At 47.0% G+C, this 21,882-nt stretch overlaps 1 protein-coding gene across 1 annotated transcript; it reads left to right on the top strand.

The window, feature by feature from the left end:
- Positions 1 to 1,690: 1,690 nt before the first annotated feature.
- CDCA3 (cell division cycle associated 3) lies at positions 1,691 to 21,527 on the top strand. The gene is made up of 6 exons (XM_040361313.1): positions 1,691 to 1,862; positions 3,370 to 3,513; positions 8,186 to 8,312; positions 10,021 to 10,440; positions 14,621 to 14,739; positions 21,222 to 21,527. Exons 2-6 carry the CDS (start codon positions 3,394 to 3,396, stop codon positions 21,342 to 21,344), a joined length of 909 nt encoding a protein of 302 aa, XP_040217247.1. The 5' UTR covers positions 1,691 to 1,862; positions 3,370 to 3,393; the 3' UTR covers positions 21,345 to 21,527.
- Positions 21,528 to 21,882: the final 355 nt, after the last annotated feature.

Here is a 21,882-nt window from a genome sequence, read left to right on the forward strand (position 1 = left end):
GGGTGATTCGTACAGCTGGGAGGATGGCGGTGGGGGGGGGGGTGATTTGTACAGCTGGGAGGATGGCGGTGGTGGGGGGGGGTGATTCGTACAGCTGGGAGGATGGCGGTGGGGGGGGGGGTGATTTGTACAGCTGGGAGGATGGCGGTGGTGGGGGGGGGTGATTCGTACAGCCGGGAGGATGGCGGTGGGGGGGTTGATCCCTGCAGCTGGGAGGATGGCGGTGGGGGGGGTGATTCGTACAGCCGGGAGGATGGCGGTGGGGGGTTGATCCCTGCAGCTGGGAGGATGGCGGTGGGGGGGGTGATTCGTACAGCCGGGAGGATGGCGGTGGGGGGGGTGATTCGTACAGCCGGGAGGATGGCGGTGGGGGGGGGTGAGGATGGTCCCGTGTACATGGAGCCTAAAAAAATACAGAAGAGCGGAACTTTACTTTTTGGCACTTTAAACTTTCCCATTGAAATGAGTAATAAAATGGAAATGTGTTTGTTGGTCGGGTATTCAGAAGCTCTCCACCTAAATAGACATTTTCTTGACAGACTTTAATATTGGGCATTAAACTGTTGCTCCGCCTCCGTCCCGCCTACCCGAGTCTGTGAAATTCTCGGACCAAAATAGTATGGGAAGAAGCAGACGGGGCTGGAGGCGGTGCTGGCTGCAATGTAATTGAGAATGTTGCTCCGCCTCCGCCCGCCCACCCAAATCTATATTTTTCACGGACCTCAAGAAGCTCTGCTTAGGGACGGGGCTGGAGGCGGTGCTGCCGATAATATCATTAAAACTCTTGCACCGCCTCCGCCCCGCCCACCCGAGTCTCTGAATTGTGCTTGATCCGCCTCTGCCCGCCTACCCTAGTCTATGATATTCACGGACCCAAAAAAAACATCTGCGCATGCGCCGTGGACCCGCGATCAGCTGTGCTCTGACGTACGAGCACCGGAAGTGACGCGGGTCCGATTTTTTCACAAGTCCGAGGAAATTTCACATCACCGTAAGCTGAAATTTCGCCTGGGAACGAAGGGGGTTTATGTGCCCAATAAGGAAGTGGTTAAATGTTGAATTTTAAAAGCTGCTCATCTCACAGGTTTGTCAATCTGACAGAAGTTCGCTGCTTTTTAAAATTCAACATCTAAACAGTCACACGGAGTTCTAAGCACTGTATTCCATTATACAAAATCAGTTTACTGTTAAAAAAAAAAAAATTTAAAACTCCGATGGGTGTAACAAGATGTCCGCTTGCCCCTTCTCACTCTATCCTTACTGTGGTGGAGTGCGGGGTGTAGCAAGATGGCGGCGTCGAAACGTCACTTCCGTTACCAATTCAGACGGGTCGCCTAATCTGATGAAACAACGCTACGCCGCCTTCTCCCTGTATCCTGACCTGAGGACGCGTGCCCAGAAAAGTCTCCTCCCCTTCCCCGGTCAGCTCCTCCCCCGGTCACACGCTCTACACACCCACACACACACACTATACTGTACTCTGGAATTCGCCTCCCCCTTCCGCCTATTATTGTCTAAGGAACCAACCGCCCTTCTTATGGGCGGAGTTCTCCCTTACGTCCGTCCAATCACCTAGAAAGAAAAACACATTAGGATGGGCGGTGAAATATTCAAGCTGAAAACCAATCAGCTGATAAAGGGCGTGGCATATCTGCAATCGAGCCATTCGCAGTCGCGCAATGTGCATTCCTGACCCGCCCCATTTTGATGAGTCGGACAGTTTTCATTGGCGGGCGGGAGAGCTCACAGCCAATAGGCTGCAGCGAGGAGAGAGATTGGCTACGGCGGGTAGTTTGAATATCACTGTATGGAAGTGTGATCAGCGGGGAGCGGAGCTGTGCTGAGCGTCCGGAGAGAGCGAGGTGAGCCCCGGGAGAGAGAGAGAAATCTCCCCGATCATCAGAGGACCGACCTATCGGGGAGAGGGATGGGAAGGACATTGTATGGAGGAGATAGTGCTGGAGGAAGACATTGTATAGAGGAGATGGGACTGGGGGTGGCGGAGGAGAGAAGATAAGATGGGACTGGGGGGGGGGATATGACATGGAGGAGATGTGACTGTGGGGGGATATGACATTGGGGGGGGGCAGGAGGACATGACATGAAGATGGGGGGGGTATGACATGGAGGAGATGGGACTGGGGGGCAGGGGGGGGGGATATGACATGGAGGAGATGGGACTGGGGGGCAGGGGGGGGATATGACATGGGACTGGGGGGGATATGACATGAAGATGAGATTGGGGGGGGGGGATATGACATGGAGGAGATTGGGGGGGGGGATATGACATGGAGGAGATGTGACTGTGGGGGGATATGACATTGGGAGGCAGGAGGATATGACATGGAGGAGATGGGACTGGGGGGCAGGGGGGGGGATATGACATGGGACTGGGGGGGATATGACATGAAGATGAGATTGGGGGGGGGGGGTATGACATGGAGGAGATTGGGGGGGGGGGATGACATGGAGGAGATGTGACTGTGGGGGGATATGACATTGGGAGGCAGGAGGACATGACATGGAGGAGATGGGACTGGGGGGCAGGAGGACATGACATGGAGATGGGGGGGGGGGGGTATATGACATGGAGAAGATGGGAGGGATATGACATAGATGAGACTGGGGGGGGGGATATGACATTGAGACTGGGGGGGGGGGATATGACATTGGGGGGAGGGATATCACACGGAGGAGATGGGACTGGGGGGCAGGAGGACATGACATGGAGGAGATGGGACTGGGGGGGGGGGGGGCAGGAGGACATGACATGGAGATGGGGGGGGGGATATGACATGGAGGAGATGTGACTGTGGGGGGATATGACATTGGGGGGGGGGAGGGATTTGACATGGAGGAGATGGGACTGGGGGGGGGGGATATGACATGGAGGAGATGGGACTGGGGGGGGGGGTATGACATGGAGGAGATGGGACTGGGGGGGGATATCACACAGAGGAGGAGATGGGACTGGGGGGGGGGGCAGGAGGACATGACATGGAGATGGGGGGGGGGGGGGGATATGACATGGAGGAGATGGGACTGGGGGTGAGGGACATGAAGGAGATGGGACTGGGGGTGAGGGACATGAAGGAGATGGGACTGGGGGTGAGGGACATGAAGGAGATGGGACTGGGGGTGAGGGACATGAAGGAGATGGGACTGGGGGTGAGGGACATGAAGGAGATGGGACTGGGGGGGGGGGATATGACATTGGGGAGGAGATGGGACCTCTGGGGGAGGTTCCAATTCCTGAGTCCTAGCCCCTTCTTCTCCAAGGGGAACCCCTATCCATGGAGTGTAATGGAGAACATCAGAGAACATTTCTCGGGCTCCTCCTCGGATTTCTCACACGATTCCTTGTTACAGATTTGAAGTTGGATATTCACAAAGATGGGAGCAGCAGAGTCCAGAGGTCAGGTGACTCCGTCTCGGCCAATCCGAAACCGCCATCTCTCCCATGTGACTGATCCCCGCTCACCTACCTGTGGCATCATGAGAACACCAATCGAGGTAAAGTTTAGATGCCGGGTACTCTTCTACCCGCTCACCCCTCCCCCAGTACTCACCTTTGTTATATTCTTCTATTTCCCCAGTGGGGCGGGGGGGGGGGGGGCTCTGGGTCTTGTACCTGTGTAAGCTTACTGTTGGTATGTACAGGGTTAATGACCTTATCCCCTGTCATGTGACTGTGCTCAGGCCTATTGATTGGCTGTTCAGGACCAGGCACTGAATCCTGAGAGGAAGGGAGATTTCCTCCTTGCTTTCTTTCCATGGAGACTGCGGTTTCACCAGACAGGAAGTGAAGGTAAATCTCCCGGCCGCTATAGACTCTCCTCTCCAGCGCTGTCCCACCACTCTAGTGTTTATTATGACCGTGGGGTATGTATGCAATCTCCTCCCATGATGCAATGCTCAGGACCAACAACCAATCGCTGGGCACACTCGGGGCTGCCGATAACGGGGTGGCACCAGTCCTCCTGTACTGGGCCAGCAGGGGAATGGGCCGGCAGGGGTATGGGGAATGGGCAATGGGCAGGCAGGGGAATGGGGTATGGGCCGGTAGGGGAATGGGGTATGGGGCCGGCAGGGTGATTAGAAGAAATGGGGCACTTCAGTTACAGGAACTGATCCCTTGTGTGCCTTCTGCACCTGGTGGGAGAAGAGGGGAAGCTGAAATTGGTGGGGTGGTGTGGGGGCTTTAGGTGGTGGCGTGTGTGGCAGAGCGAGGCTCTGTCCCAATAATGATGGGATTAAAGTGGACACAGAGTTCCGGATTCAGATACATTGGTGTATCTTTCGGCGGGGCGTAACGTATCTCAGATACGTTACGCCGCCGTAAATTAGGGCGCAAGTTCCGTATTCAGAAAGAACTTGCACCCTATGTTACGGCGGCGTAACATATGTGCTCCGGCGTAAGCCCGCCTAATTCAAATCTGGATGATGTGGGCGTGTTTTATTTAAATTACATGTGACCCCGCGTATTACGTTTTTTTACGAACTGCGCATGCGCCGTTCATGAAAGAATCCCAGTGCGCATGCTCGAAATTACGCCGCAAATCGTCGATGCTTTAGACATGAACGTAACTTACGTACAGCCCTATTCGCGAACGACTTGCGCAAACGACGTAAAATTTTCAAAATTCGTCGCGGGAACGATGTCCATACTTAACATAGGATACACCTCATATAGCAGGGGTAACTTTACGCCGGAAAAAAGCCGAACATAAACAACATAACATAAAAAAGTGCGCCGGACGTACATTTCTGAATCGGCGTATCTACCTAATTAGCATATTCATCACGTAAATCTACGGAAGCGCCACCTAGCAGCCAGCGTAAATATGCAGCCTAAGATCCGACGGTGTAAGACACTTACGCCGGTCGGATCTTAGGGAAATATATGCGTAACTGATTCTTGGAATCAGGCGCATAGATACGACCCCGCAACTCAGAGTTACGACGGCGTATACGGAGATACGCCGTCGTAACTGCTCTCTGAATCCGGGCCAGAAGCTGCATATTGGCTGGGTGCAGGGCGTACATTAAAAAACTCTGGCAGTTTTCTCGGATTGTTCTATTTCCGGAAGGGGCTCTGTGGCCTGGAGATCCTTCAGAGATATGGGTGGGATGGGACCTCCAACCCTGTGCCCGGGTTTTAAAGATGGCCTGCAGGGTGTGTGCCCAGGTGCACACAGCTCATATAATGAAGGGCTGGGCAGAGGAAGGAGCAATGGCTGCTAGTGAGAGTCTCTGTTTGTGTGTAGATAGATGCTGTGTGTGTTGAAGGGCTTGAAGCTGTGAGCGTCCAAGGAGCCAGAAGCTGTGTGCGTTGAGGGGCTTGAAGCTTTGTGCGTTTAAGGACCCCTAAGACTGTACGCATCCAAGACTGGGGGAGCTGCTGGTTTAAGGGACCAGTACCTTTAGCAGCAGTGCTGTCAGAGTAGCCAGGTGGGCTGGTATTTTTAGGTATCTCTGAACATCGTTTAAACCCTGCGTGGGATTCCTGAGTGGACTTTTGTTTTGTTTTTCTCATTCAATAAACGTGGGCCACCACACCCTTAACGATATATGCCTGTTTGGTGTCGATTCGCTACACGAAAACTCGCCTACAACAAGAGCTAACAATCCCCCTATGTCACACCGGTTAGGGCAAAAGTGCTGTATGGGGTAAGGTGGTGGCGGGCTAGGGCAAAAGTGTTATTTAGGTGGTGGGGGGTTAGGGCAAGAGTGCTGGGGGGGGGGGTGTTAGGTGGTGGGGGGTTAGGGCAAAAGTGTTATTTAGGTGCTGGGGGGGGGGGGGGGGGGTTAGGTGGTGGGGGGTTAGGGCAAAAGTGTTATTTAGGTGGTGGGGGGTTAGGGCAAGAGTGCTGGGGGGGGGGGTAGGTGGTGGGGGGTTAGGGCAAAAGTGTTATTTAGGTGCTGGGGGGGGTGTTAGGTGGTGGGGGGTTAGGGCAAGAGTGCTGGGGGGGGGGGGGGTTTAGGTGGTGGGGGGTTAGGGCAAGAGTGCTGGGGGGGGGGGGGGGTTAGGTGGTGGGGGGGTTAGGGCAAGAGTGCTGGGGGGGGGGTGTTAGGTGGTGGGGGGTTAGGGCAAAAGTGCTGGGGAGGGGGGCACAGGCAACAGAAATCGAATCCTGGAGAGTGAGCGGTTTGTGGGAAGTGTTCAGTTACAGGAACTGATCCTTTGTGTGCCTGCAGCAGCTAGGGGGGGTGTAAAATCCTGCAGAGGGGACTGTGTGGGGGGGGGGGGGTGTAAAATCCTGCAGAGGGGACAGTGGGGGGGGGGTGTAAAATCCTGCAGGTGGTGGGGGGTTAGGGCAAAAGTGTTATTTAGGTGGTGGGGGGTTAGGGCAAGAGTGCTGGGGGGGGGGGGGGGTTAGGTGGTGGGGGGGTTAGGGCAAAAGTGTTATTTAGGTGCTGGGGGGGGGGGGGAGGGTGTTAGGTGGTGGGGGGGTTAGGGCAAAAGTGTTATTTAGGTGGTGGGGGGTTAGGGCAAGAGTGCTGGGGGGGGGGGGGGTTAGGTGGTGGTGGGGTTAGGGCAAAAGTGTTATTTAGGTGCTGGGGGGGGGGGGGGTGGGTGGTGGGGGGTTAGGGCAAAAGTGTTATTTAGGTGGTGGGGGGTTAGGGCAAGAGTGCTGGGGGGGGTGTTAGGTGGTGGGGGGTTAGGGCAAAAGTGTTAATTAGGTGGTGGGGGGTTAGGGCAAGAGTGCTGGGGGGGGGGGGGTGTTTAGGTGGTGGGGGGTTAGGGCAAGAGTGCTGGGGGGGGGGGGTGTTAGGTGGTGGGGGGTTAGGGCAAGAGTGCTGGGGGGGGGTGTTAGGTGGTGGGGGGTTAGGGCAAAAGTGCTGGGGAGGGGGGCACAGGCAACAGAAATCGAATCCTGGAGAGTGAGCGGTTTGTGGGAAGTGTTCAGTTACAGGAACTGATCCTTTGTGTGCCTGCAGCAGCTAGGGGGGGTGTAAAATCCTGCAGAGGGGACTGTGTGGGGGGGTGTAAAATCCTGCAGAGGGGACAGTGGGGGGGGGGGTTGCATTACAGGAACTGATCTTTGTGTGTCTTGCCCTGAAATGGCTGAAAGATTTTCCACCTCCTCGCTCCTGTTGGCTTTCAGCTGCTGCAGGGAGATACACAGGGGATCGGTTCTTGTAATTCTCTTTCTCCCCCCCCCCCCCCCCTGTACAATATTGAAAAACTACAATGCAGGCTTATGTGGGGGGGGGTTAGACTTGATGCGTCAGGTAAGGAAATACAAAATAAATAAATAAATAAAAAATATATTAAAATCTTGATAATTGGAGTTCATCTTTTAAAGAATTGTTCTTCAGTCTGCAGCTGGGATGGTTCTTCTTGATGCCGAGTTACACTTCTTCCCTTTTTCGCTCTGGTTTTTTATTTATTGTTTTCTTCCAGGGGGGGGGATTCTCTCTCTCGTCAGATGGGGGCAGAAGAGGGTTGTGTACTGGTTGGGGTTACAGTAGAAGATTTACCTTCCATTCTAAACCTCTGGGGGCGGGGCATGTAGGTGGGAGGGGTTCATGTGCAATCCTTTCCCCTGTCAGACAAAAGTAGCGTATAAATAATAAATATACTTTTTTTTTTTTTTTTTTTTATTATTATTATTATTCTAAATCTAATAGTTTGCTTAAGGCTGCATTCACACCTGAGCGTCGGTCGGTCGTTTTTTTTCATCACGCGTATTCATGCTTATTTGCGCGTTTGCATACAGCGTCGTCCGACGTTTTTGTACTTCAATGTTTTTTATTTTAGCCAATAGGAAAAATTATCATCTTTTCATCACTTGTTGCTATGTTGGTAGATTTTTTTAATCTTCTGCATGGGCGACAAGTTCTATTGATTAAAGCGACGAAACGCCCGTAGCAAATGCCCGTTATAGCGCAAGTCGCTTGAATCGAGCGTTTCCATTACTTTCTATGAGAAATGGAAACGCTCAAATACGCCCAAACTGCCCGATACGCGCAACAAAAAAGGGTCCGGGACTTTGTTTGTGCTTCAGGCGATCGTCGCTTTAGCGTTCGGCGTCGAGATGTGAACAGCCTCCATAGAGACTCAGACTAATGTAATTTCGACCCTCCGGCGTATTGTAGCGTCGCGCTTCAGGCGTTAAAACGCCTAGGTGTGAATGGAGCCTAAAGGTCATAAAGCCGACTCTCTGCTTTATCTGTGCAGGTCGGGGATTCTCCGAAGCGCACTATTATGTGTGAACAGGAGGAGGAGGTGGAGTCCGCAGAGATCGAAGACCCCCGCTCACCCACACATGGGATTGTGCGAACCCCTTTAAGGCCATCTTTACATGGTGAGTGAAATTCAAAAATGCAGTTTTCTGTGTGTGTGTGTGTGTGTGTGTATATGTATATGTGTGTGTGTGTGTGTGTGTATATATATATATATGTATGTATGTTTCTGTATGTGTCTGCCACAACTGAGGTATGCATCTTTAAAGTGGGCGGCCGTGTAAACGATAACGGCGGTCTCCGCGACGGATTTGCCGCGAGGTTATCGATGGCGGGAGAGGGGCCTCCCGCCGCTCTTCCACGCCCTCCGCCGCTTACCGGAGCCGTCGGTAGCGGCGGAGGAGATCGGATGCTGCCAGCTCGTGTGTGAGGGCAAGATGGCCCCCACCCGTCCTCACATCTTTGCTGGGCGGAAGTGACGTCAAAACGTCAGTCCCGCCCAGCCTCTTAAAGAGACAATTTTTTTTTTGTCTTTTTTAAATGACAAATTTTCCTTTTAATTTTTTTAATTTTTTTTTTTTTTGCATTTAAGTCTAACTATGAGATGTGACGTCTTTTTGACCCCAGATCTCATATTTAAGAGGACCTGTCATGCTTGTTTCTATTACAAGGGATGTTTACATTCCTTGTAATAGGAATAAAAGTGATACATTTTTTTTTATTTCAGTGTAAAAAATAATAAAATCAATAAAAATAAATAAGAAAACAAATAAAGAATTTTTAAAGCGCCCTGTCCCGACGAGCTTGCGCACAGAAGCGAACACATACTCGAGTAGTGCCCGCATATGAAAACGGTGTTCAAACCACACAAGTGAGGTATCGCCGCGATCGTTAGAGCGAGATTAATAATTCTGGCCCTAGACCTACTCTGTAGCTCAAAAAATGCAACCTATAGAATTTTTTAAACGTCGCGATTTTTAAGGGTAAAAGTTTGACGCCATGCCACGAGCGGGCGCAATTTTAAAGCGTGACATGTTGGGTATCATTTTACTCGGCGTAACATTATCTTTCACAATATATAAAAATATTGGGCCAAATTTATTGTTGTCTTATTTTTTTTTATTAAAAAAAGTGAATTTTTTCCAAAAAAAAGTGTGCTTGTAAGACCGCTGCGCAAATACGGTGTTACAAAATGTATTGCGATGACCGTCATTTTATTCTCTAGGGTTTTAGAAAAAATATATATATATAATGTTTGGGGGTTTTAAGTAATTTTCTAGCAAAAAAAAACTGTTTTAGTCTTGTAAACACCGAATCTGAAAAACACCTTCTGTCCTTAAGTGGTTAAAAAAAAAAAAAGTGGTACGATGGGTGAGACTGTACATCACTGGAACACCTGAGACTAAAGCCATTACAGGAGTGGTGGACTCGCTCCATGGGTGCTCAACCTGTGGCCCACCAGCTGTTGTAGAACTACAAGTCCCAACATGTCTCTGCCCTTGGAAGTCATGCTTGCAACTGTCAGCGGCTTGCAGTGCCTCATGGGACATGTAGTTCCGCAAACAGCTGGAGGGCCACAGGTTGAGCACCCATGAGGTCCTTACTCCAAAGGGCAATATGGCGGCCTGATGAAGAGAAACCCCCCCCCCCCATCTTCTACTAAGTGCAGCACGTGCATTGACCTGGTCAGGATAGCTGCACTCCTAGGCGGAAGGGGATCTTAACTGTTCATTTGTATTGCACTTGGGGTGGTAAACAAGATTTCTGATAATTCTAATGTATGTATTTGTATAATTGCCGTACAGTAATACATTGTGTCTTATTATTCAGATTCCTTGAACTTTCTGGCAAAGCAGCTAAGCGAGGTGTTTGTATCGGAGGATTCTGGGATTGAGGGAGGCCCAGCCTCTGATGTAGACTCTCCAGCTCCCTCTTCTGAAGAGCAGGCGGTGGATGACCAGCCCTCCATACCCTTCTCCTCCGGGGTTGAGGAGATGGCAGTGGAAAGTCCAGTAGTCCAAGCTGAGATACCGGCGGAGCCAACGCCACCACCGGCAGAGCCAACGCCACCGCCAGAGGAGCCATCTCCACCACCGGCAGAACCAACGCCACCGCCAGAGGAGCCATCTCCACCACCGGCAGAACCAACGCCACCGCCAGCGGAGCCAACTCCACCACTGGCAGAGGCAGAGCCAACGCCACCTCCCCTGCAACCACAGAAGCAACGAGGCAAATCGCCACACGGTTCTGGTGAGATGATGCCACACACTCAAATGTTTTATTTTTTGATAAGAGTGACTGAAATGGGAACTGTTGTCTGCTTTTTCCTCACAGTAACCACCCTTCACTTCCTTTTACGGTGGAAGATTGAATATTTTTTTTTTTTTTGTTGTGGCGCTGTATTTTGCATTGTTAATCCACCATATCAAAATTTTAAATACACACACACACATAAAATTTCTAATCGCATTAATGTCATAGTTAACTCACGATTAATCGCGCGATTAGGGAGGTTCACCCTTTTAAAACATTTTTTTTTTTTTTGTTTTCTTATTTATTTTTTTATAATATTAAATTGTGTGTTTTTTTTTTTTGTTTTTTTACATTTTGATCACTTTTATTGCTGTCACAAGGAATGTAAACATCCCTTGTGACAGTAATAGGTGGTGACATGTACTCTTTATGGAGGGATCGGGGGTCTAAAAGACCTCCGAGCCCTCCTTTGCACTTCAAAGTATTCAGATCGCCGAAAACGGCGATTCTGAATACTGTTTACTTTTTTTAAATCCGGCGCCATTGGCAGCCGAGAAACCCGGAAGTGACGTCATGACGCCGCTTCCGTGGTTTCAATGCGGAGACTGAATCAAAGCCGTTTACGGCTTAGTGTCAGTCTCCGCCTGGACACAGAAGGCGGCGGATCGAGGATCGGGTCTCCCGGTGGGACGGGAGGCCCGGTCAGAGCGGCGGGAGGGGGGGGATGTCCCCTCCCGCTCCTCCGGCATAACAACCGAGCGGCTTTTAGCCGCATCGGTTGTTATGTTTGGATAGCCGATCGCCCGCTCTAAACAACGGTACCGGGATGATGCCTGCGGCTGCAGGCATCATCCCGGTATAACCCCCGAACGCCGCCTCGTTAATCGCGCGATAAAAAAATTGACGGCGTTAACATGGGTTTGTGTTAACGCCGTTATACACTGTCAGTTAAACGCGTTATTATGTGTGTGTATATAGATAGATAGATAGATAGATAGATAGATAGATAGATAGATAGATATGAGATAGATAGATAGATATGAGATAGATAGATATGAGATAGATAGATATGAGATAGATAGATATGAGATAGATAGATATGAGATAGATAGATTATGAGATAGATAGATATGAGATAGATATGAGATAGATATGAGATAGATAGATATGAGATAGATAGATATGAGATAGATAGATATGAGATAGATAGATATGAGATAGATAGATATGAGATAGATAGATATGAGATAGATAGATATGAGATAGATAGATATGAGATAGATAGATTATGAGATAGATAGATATGAGATAGATATGAGATAGATAGATAGATAGATAGATAGATAGATAGATAGATAGATAGATAGATAGATAGATAGATAGATATGAGATAGATAGATTATGAGATAGATATGAGATAGATAGATTATGAGATAGATAGATTATGAGATAGATAGATTATGAGATAGATAGATATGAGATAGATAGATTATGAGATAGATAGATATGAGATAGATATGAGATAGATAGATATGAGATAGATAGATATGAGATAGATAGATATGAGATAGATAGATATGAGATAGATAGATTATGAGATAGATAGATTATGAGATAGATATGAGATAGATAGATTATGAGATAGATAGATTATGAGATAGATTATGAGATAGATAGATATGAGATAGATAGATTATGAGATAGATATGAGATAGATATGAGATAGATATGAGATAGATATGAGATAGATATGAGATAGATATGAGATAGATATGAGATAGATATGAGATAGATATGAGATAGATAGATAGATAGATAGATAGATAGATAGATAGATATGAGATAGATATGAGATAGATATGAGATAGATATGAGATAGATAGATAGATAGATAGATAGATAGATAGATAGATAGATAGATAGATAGATAGATAGATAGATAGATATGAGATAGATAGATTATGAGATAGATATGAGATAGATAGATTATGAGATAGATAGATTATGAGATAGATAGATATGAGATAGATAGATATGAGATAGATAGATTATGAGATAGATATGAGATAGATAGATAGATAGATAGATAGATAGATAGATAGATATGAGATAGATATGAGATAGATAGATAGATAGATAGATAGATAGATAGATAGATAGATAGATAGATATGAGATAGATAGATATGAGATAGATAGATATGAGATAGATAGATATGAGATAGATAGATAGATAGATATGAGATAGATAGATAGATAGATAGATAGATAGATAGATAGATAGATAGATAGATATGAGATAGATAGATTATGAGATAGATATGAGATAGATAGATTATGAGATAGATAGATTATGAGATAGATAGATATGAGATAGATAGATTATGAGATAGATAGATATGAGATAGATATGAGATAGATAGATAGATAGATAGATAGATAGATAGATAGATAGATAGATATGAGATAGATATGAGATAGATAGATATGAGATAGATAGATATGAGATAGATAGATATGAGATAGATAGATAGATAGATAGATAGATATGAGATAGATAGATAGATAGATAGATAGATATGAGATAGATAGATTATGAGATAGATATGAGATAGATAGATTATGAGATAGATAGATTATGAGATAGATAGATATGAGATAGATAGATTATGAGATAGATAGATATGAGATAGATATGAGATAGATAGATAGATAGATAGATATGAGATAGATAGATAGATATGAGATAGATAGATAGATAGATATGAGATAGATAGATAGATAGATATGAGATAGATAGATAGATAGATATGAGATAGATAGATATGAGATAGATAGATATGAGATAGATAGATTATGAGATAGATAGATATGAGATAGATATGAGATAGATATGAGATAGATAGATAGATAGATATGAGATAGATAGATAGATAGATAGATATGAGATAGATAGATAGATAGATATGAGATAGATAGATAGATATGAGATAGATAGATAGATAGATATGAGATAGATAGATAGATAGATATGAGATAGATAGATAGATATGAGATAGATAGATAGATATGAGATAGATAGATAGATAGATATGAGATAGATAGATAGATATGAGATAGATAGATAGATATGAGATAGATAGATAGATAGATAGATATGAGATAGATAGATAGATATGAGATAGATAGATAGATAGATAGATATGAGATAGATAGATAGATAGATATGAGATAGATAGATAGATATGAGATAGATAGATAGATATGAGATAGATATGAGATAGATAGCTATGAGATAGATAGATAGATATGAGATAGATAGATATGAGATAGATAGATATGAGATAGATAGATATGAGATAGATAGATATGAGATAGATATGAGATAGATAGATAGATATGAGATAGATAGATAGATAGATATGATATATATATATGATATGTGTGTATATATATAATAAACACACACACACATAGAGATAGATATATATATATATATATATATATATATATATATATATATATATATATATATATATATATATATATATATATATATATATATATCTATATATATATCTATATATCTCTATCTATCGTATGTATCGCCATATAACACACACTTTTATTTATTTTTTTCCCTGAAAATAGGGGGCAAATCACAGGTGCGTGTTATACGCCGATAGTGTACCTTGGAAGGTAAGAAGGGGGACGAACACAGCCAGAATTCACGAGCCGTCATCTCCTGTTCGGCTCTCACATCACACACAGTCCCGCCTCCGCCACTGGCATTGGACCAGTGTTCTGTCTATCACAGGAGCTGGTCCAATGCCGATGTTGGAGGCGGGACTGTGTGTGATTGCCAGTGCTGAGTGAGAACCAAACAGGAGATGACGGCTCTGTGATTTCATGCTCTGTCCAAGCTGCTTTGATGGTGAGGTTGCATTGAGGCTAAAAAGGGGCATTGATGAGGCTGCATGGTGAGATGGGCATTGATAAAACTGCATTGGTGAGGCTGCATTGGTGAGATGTGCTGCAGATAGGCACTGACCTTTTATTTTAATTCAAAGTTGTTTAGTTAAAGTTTTTTTTAAAATGCGTGTTTTATACACCGATAAATTCTCTCCTCTCCTCTCCGTGGCATTATTTCTAATTATTTTACTTGTCTCTTTTTCCAGGTTCCAAAAACGTTCGCCAGCGTCCTAGGAAAGCCTTAATGACTACGGCCCCTGGCCGCTCCCCGCTGAAAATCTTACAGGAGGACAACAGCCCCAGCACTGCTGTACAGAACAGACAGGTACGGGTTCTATGTTCTCAGTGTGTTTCCTGTATATGTGTTCAACGTGTGTGTGTGTGTGTGTGTGTGTGTGTGTCTAGGGAATGGATAGGGTGCATTATCAGTGATGTCACCGGTGGTCATTGACAATTTATCCGGGCGGCTGATGATATATTGCGAACAAAGCCGGAATCGGCATTGGTTGGATCTACAGTAGGTGTTTGTGATATTGTGCTTTTAGCACGACAGCGTCGCGCTGATTCTCGGCGACAGGGTGCCGAGATCTCGCCGGCATCTCACACTCACTGGAATAGTGACAGCACATCCCAGCAAGCGCGTCATAGAAGCGACGGGAGATCCGACTTGGATTCCCGCCAATTCTACACGTGTGCGGCGTGTTATGAATCCTGAGGGGGAAGTCCCCGCCGGATTTTAAATAAAAATCCGGCATGGGTCCCCCCCTCAGGAGCATACCGGACCCTTAGGTCTGTTATGGGTTGTAAGGAGAGCCCCCCTACGCCGAAAAAAACGGCGTAGGGGGTCCCCCTACAATCCATACCAGACCCGTATCCAAAGCACGCTACCCGGCCAGCCAGGAAGGGAGTGGGGACGAGCGAGCGCCCCCCCCCCCCTCCTGAGCCGTACCAGGCTGCATGCCCTCAACATGGGGGGGTTGGGTGCTCTGGGGCAGGGGGGCGCACTGCGGCCCCCCCACCTCAGAGCACCCTGTCCCCATGTTGATGAGGACAGGGCCCCTTCCCGACAACCCTGGCCGTTGGTTGTCGGGGTATGCGGGCGGGAGGCTTATCGGAATCTGGGAGCCCCCTTTAATAAGGGGGCCCCCAGATACCGGCCTCCCCACCCTAAGTGAATGAGTATGGGGTACATCGTACCCCTACCCATTCACCTGCAAGAAAAGTGGTAAAAACACAAATAAACCACACAGTGTATTAAAATATTTTATTTTTCTGCTCCGGAGGCCGCCCCCTGTCTTCTTTATTAGCTCTTTTACCAGGGGGGGCTTCTTCTTTGACGTCTTCGGGTGGGTGGGGGCCGCCGTCTGGTTCTCTTCCACCGCCGGGGGGGGTGGCTTTTAAAAAAGCCCCCACCCCCCCGGCGGGTTAACTCCGGCGTCTTCGGCGGGGCTCTTCTTCTTCCGCTATCCCGACGGGTCTTCTCCGCTATCCGGGGGGTCTCGCCGCTCTCCGCTGTTGACTCGTCGCACCCCGGTTCTTCGTCTCGCAGTCCGGTCCCTTCTTCCGTGCTGTACGTCTTCTTCTGTGCTGTGAGTTCTTCTTCCGCGCTGTGACGTCATGTTCTTCACTTCTCTTCTTCTCCCCATGTTGACTCGCCGGTCCTCCTCGCTGAAATGACGGATGCGCGCCTTGCATCGGACCTATATAGGCCTCGCAGTCCCATCATGCTCTGTACCTACCCATGTGATACCTACCCACGTGGGTAGGTATCACATGGGTAGGTACAGAGCATGATGGGATATTTTAATACACTGTGTGGTTTATTTGTGTTTTTACCACTTTTCTTGCAGGTGAATGGGTAGGGGTACGATGTACCCCATACTCATTCACTTAGGGTGGGGGGCCGGTATCTGGGGGCCCCCTTATTAAAGGGGGCTCCCAGATTCCGATAAGCCTCCCGCCCGCATACCCCGACAACCAACGGCCAGGGTTGTCGGGAAGGGGCCCTGTCCTCATCAACATGGGGACAGGGTGCTCTGAGGTGGGGGGGCCGCAGTGCGCCCCCCTGCCCCAGAGCACCCAACCCCCCCCATGTTGAGGGCATGCAGCCTGGTACGGCTCAGGAGGGGGGGGGGGCGCTCGCTCGTCCCCACTCCCTTCCTGGCTGGCCGGGTAGCGTGCTTTGGATACGGGTCTGGTATGGATTGTAGGGGGACCCCCTACGCCGTTTTTTTCGGCGTAGGGGGGCTCTCCTTACAACCCATAACAGACCTAAGGGCCCGGTATGCTCCTGAGGGGGGGACCCATGCCGGATTTTTATTTAAAATCCGGCGGGGACTTCCCCCTCAGGATTCATAACAAACGCCGCACACGTGTAGAATTGGCGGGAATCCAAGTCGGATCTCCCGTCGCTTCTATGACGGCTCTGTCTCCATCGCGGCAAGCCAGCTCGGCGCTGGCTCCCGCGATGGGGCTCGTAGGTGCTCAATCTCGCTGAGAAAGAGAGCGAGATTGACACAAAATCGGCTTCACCTACTGTAGTAACCCAGAAACGATGGCATGACTTCACTTCCGGATTACTGGCATCCTAAAGATGTCCGTTTTAAAAACGCTGATCTTGCCGTTTTGAATATTTTTAAGTGCAGAGGAGATGTTTGGGGTCTTATAGACCCCCTGATCCCTTCATAAAGAGTACTTCTAATTACTGGCATAAGGGATGTTTACATTCCTTGTGACAGCAATAAAAGGGATTTAAAAAAAAAAAAAATTTAACCACTTGCCGCCCGCCAATGACATATTGACGTCGGCAAAGTGGTTGAAGAATCCTGACTGGACGTCGTATGACGTCCTCAGGATTCTGAGCCGCTGCGCGCCCCCGGGGGCGCGCATCGCGGCGATCGTTGTTGCAGGGTGTCAGTCTGACACCCCGCAACACCGATCGAGGTAAAGAGTTTCTCACGGAGACTCTTTACCACGTGATCAACCGTGTCCAATCACGGCTGATCACGATGTAAATAGGAAAAGCCGGTAATCGGCTTTTCCTCACTACAAAATGATAAAAATGTAGTTTGGGTACAGTGTAGCACGACCGCGCAATTGTTATTTAAAGTGCAAGAGTGCTGAAAGCTAAAAATTGGTCTGGGCGGGAAGGTGTATAAGTGCCCCCCGGTATGGACGTGGTTAAGGACCGTGTAAAAATAACCTGAAAGATTGATACAGTGGAACCTCGGATTGCGAGTAACGTGGTTAACAAGCTTTTCGCAATACAAGCTATTATATATCATTATATATATATATATATATATATATATATATATATCTCTTATCTTGAGTGTCGCAAAACATACAGGGCTAGATTCAGAGAGAGTTACGCCGGCGTATCAGTAGATACGCCGTCGTAACTCTGAATCTACGCCGTCATAAATGTAAGCGTATCCTGGAAACCAGATACGCTTAAATTAGGCTAAGATACGAGCGGCGTAAGTCTCCTACGCCGTCGTATCTTAGGGTGCATATTTACACTGGCTGCTAGGTGGCGCTTCCGTTGTCTTCCGCTTTGAATATGCAAATGAGCTAGATACGCCGAATCTTGAACGTACGTGCGCCCGTCGCAATTAGTTACGCCGTTTACGTAAGAGATACGCCGGCGTAAAGATAAAGCTACTTCCTAGGTGGCGCAGCCCATGCAAGGTATGGACGTCGGAACAAGCCTATCTTTTTACGTCGTTTGCGTAAGTCGTACGCTAATAGGGCGGTATGTAAGTTGCGTTCACGTCGTAGGCAGTGTTCGAGTATCTTAGGCATTCTATCCGACGTATGCGCACTGGGATAAGTCCACGGACCACGCATGCGCCGTTCGTTGATAACGTCATTAAAGTGGGGTCATGCTTAATTTCCCTAAAACACGCCCACCTCTTCCTCATTTGAATTGGGCGTGCTTACGCCGGCACATTTACGCTACGCCGCCGTAACTTGGGGAGCAAGTGCTTTGTGAATACAGCACTTGCCTCTCTAACTTGTGGCGGCATAGCGTAAATACCATACGCTACGCCCGCACAAAGTTACGCTGCCCTACCTGAATCTGGCCCACAGGATTCAAGCCTCTGCGGTGTGCAGTACTGCATTTTGGACGGAGGTGTGGGGGGCGCTGGTGACACTCAGAAATACTGTTTCCGAGTCTCTCCGGCAACCCCCCTCCCCCCCCACCTCTGGCCGCATGTGAACTGCAAATTACAGACACGGGACTCCCCAGCTTTTCGCTTTTTCTTGACAATGGCTACTGTTTGTGATAAATGGGTTGTGCCCATTCTTTGAGGGTGGCCTTGTATGGGGTACAGGAGATGAGCCCTACATCTATTGCATGCAGTCAGAAAGCGCTCTAGAAGTCGATTGTGGAACAAATTATCTTTTCCATTGATTTTTTTATGAGGAAACTCCCTTTGATATGCGAGTGCTTTGGATTACAAGCATTCTCCTGGTACGGATTATACTCGTAATACAATGTCGTTGTCCCCAGTCACTGGTCTCTAATGAATGGATGGGCTGCATTCCCAATGTTGCTGGCCTCTATAAATGTGATTGGTCTCTAGTGATTAGACAAGTTGCATTCTCTGATGTCATTGGTCGAATGATTGTAGACCGGGGTGAGCAAACTCCAGCCTTCCAAGTGTTGCAAAACTACAAGTCTCATGAGGCATTGCAAGACAATCATGAGACAGTCATGATGGAACTTGTTCCACAACAGTTGGAGTTTGCCCTCTCCTAATCTAATAAGACTAAAGTTGAGGAACTCATTAGTATTTCCCAAGAAAGAATTACTAAATTCTATGAGACCTGGTCTAGCTGGTCAACATTCAAAGACTCTCATCACTAATCTATTATAAAATAAAGGTATAGATAGGAGCCGATATTGACATATTTCAGGACTGATACTTTTTTTTTTTTTTTTTTTCTCTCTTTCCCTCCCCCCCTCCCCCTCCTGTCCCCCCCCCCCCCCCTTCACAACTTTGCTTGACCAAGCAATCATATTCTCTCATCTTAGTTCTAAAATGAAGGCACTTTTGCTACATATATGCCTATATGAAACTGATTATCTGCAACCTCTTTATGATTGTTCATTTTTTTTGATGTATACAATCCTTCACATTTATTGTGCTTCTGTAAATGTACAATGTATTATGCTTTATTATTCCCCCAATAAAGACTTTGTGGGAAGAAAAAAAAAGACTAAATGGCTGCACTCTTGCTTGCAGACACATTGATCCATTTTTTTCATGCTCTTAAAGTTGTAAACGAAAAAAATAATTCACCTTAACCACTTGCCTACTGTGCATATACACCCCCTTCCTGCCTAGACGAGATTTGAGCTCCCGGCACTGCGGCGCTTTAACTGACAATTGCGTTCGACGTGGCTCCCAAACAAAATTGACGTCGTGTTTTTTTTTTTTTCCCCCCCACAAATAGAGCTTTCTTTTGGTGGTATTCGATCACCTCTGCGGTTTTTATTTTTTCCGCTATAAGCAAAAATAGAGCGACAATTTTGAAAAAAAAAACACTTTTTTACTTTTTTGCTATAATAAATATCCCAATCTTTTTTTCTCAGTTTAGGCCGATACGTATTATTCTACATATTTTTGGCAAAAAAAAAAAATCGCAATAACCTGGTTTGCGCAAAAGTTATATTGCCTACAAAATAGGGGACATATTAATTATTTTTTTTTTTTGGGACTGCAACATTATAGCGGACACTTTTGACACATTTTTTGGGACCATTCACATTTATACAGTGAACAGTGCTATAAATATGCATTGATTACTGTATAAATGTGACTGGCAGGGAAGGGGTTAACCACTAGGGGGCGGGGAAGGGGTTAAATGTGTAACCTGGGTGTGTTTTTAACTGGGGGAGGTGACCGATCTGTGTCCCTATGTACAAGGGACACAGATCGGTCTCCTCTCTCCCTGACAAGACGTGGAGCTCTGTGTTTACACACAGAGCTCCACATCCCTGCACAGTTACTGGGCAATCGCGGGTGCCCGGCGGCCGCCGGGCATGCGCACTGTGTTCCCAGTGACCCGACGGGTGGCTTTAAATGACAGGACGTCATATGACGTCCTGTCGGAACAATAGAGCATTCCGCCCGCCGTCATTTGACGGTGGGCGGATGTTAAAGCGGTGGTTCCCCCTAAAACAAATTTCTAACAATAGATTCGTAAGACCCGTTACACTGCGGGTAGGCTGGCTTTTTTTTTTTTTTTTTCGTACATACCGAGATCTCGCCGTCTCGTCCCTTGGCGGTGGGCGTTCCTAGTTGATTGACGTTCCTCGGACGGGCGCATACGTGACGTCACGACTTTCCGACAGAAGCCGAACGTCACTGCGCAGGCGCCGTATAGTCGGCTCTATACGGCGCCTGCGCAGCGACGTTCGGCTTCTTTCGGAAAGTTGTGACGTCACGTATGCGCCCGTCCGAGGAACGTCAATCAACTAGGAACGCCCACTGACAAGGGACGAAACGCAGAGATCGAGGTATGTACTAAAAAAAAAAAAAAAAGCCAGCCTACCCGCAGTGTAACGGGTCTTACGAATCTATTGTTAGAAATGTGTTTTAGGGGGAACCACCCCTTAAGTGGTTAATGCAATCTATGCATTAAGGTGAACAAACATCTGATGCTTGTTATTTTAAATAAAAAAATAAAAAAAATCCTATAGTGACTTTTTAAGGTGGTAATCAGTAAAAGTGCTTGCTGCTGTTTGATAACTGAGCTCTTGTCTAAATGAAATGTCGCTTTTCTTTTCCTCTACAGAAGAAGAGGATCTCCTTCCAGTCTGATCCGCCATCGTCTGTCCGGAGCCTGAAGATCTCTCATAGTAGCTGGGGGATGTCCCACAACAAGGAGAACACACAGTACACCCACAGCGAGAGCTGAACCCTCCCCACTACTGCCCCCCCCTCTCCTCTATAGAGGATGTGTATATGGACTGAATATATTCTTCCCGTATAGCTGCTGCTGCATGCAGACCCCCCTTGTACACTACTAGTGTAAATATTTCTGCTACTTTTCTGTCTGATTATTTTTCAATGTTTTAAAATAAACCTGATTTTTATCAAATGTGACTGGGAGTCTACTGGCATCAGAGAGGAGTCAAGTCATGGCAACCCCTAAAGTAGAACTATAGGCAAAACTTTTTTTTCTTCCTCTTTATTTTGGATAGCACAGTGGAGGGATTTCCCCTCCTATTACTATATATATATATATATATATATATATATATATATATATATATATATATATATATATATATTTTTTTTTTATTTTTATTTTTTCCATCTGTGTTGCATTTTGGAGATTTCACTTGCTGTCCCATAGCCAAATGGCAGGAAGTGAAGGGAAATCCCTACAAATTAAGGGAATTCCTTGGGACACCCAGGTCGCCAGAACTAGTGTCCCCACTGGAAGATTTTCC

Source organism: Rana temporaria, chromosome 8 (assembly GCF_905171775.1).
Source record: "Rana temporaria chromosome 8, aRanTem1.1, whole genome shotgun sequence".
In the NCBI taxonomy this organism is placed as follows: Eukaryota; Metazoa; Chordata; class Amphibia; order Anura; family Ranidae; genus Rana; species Rana temporaria.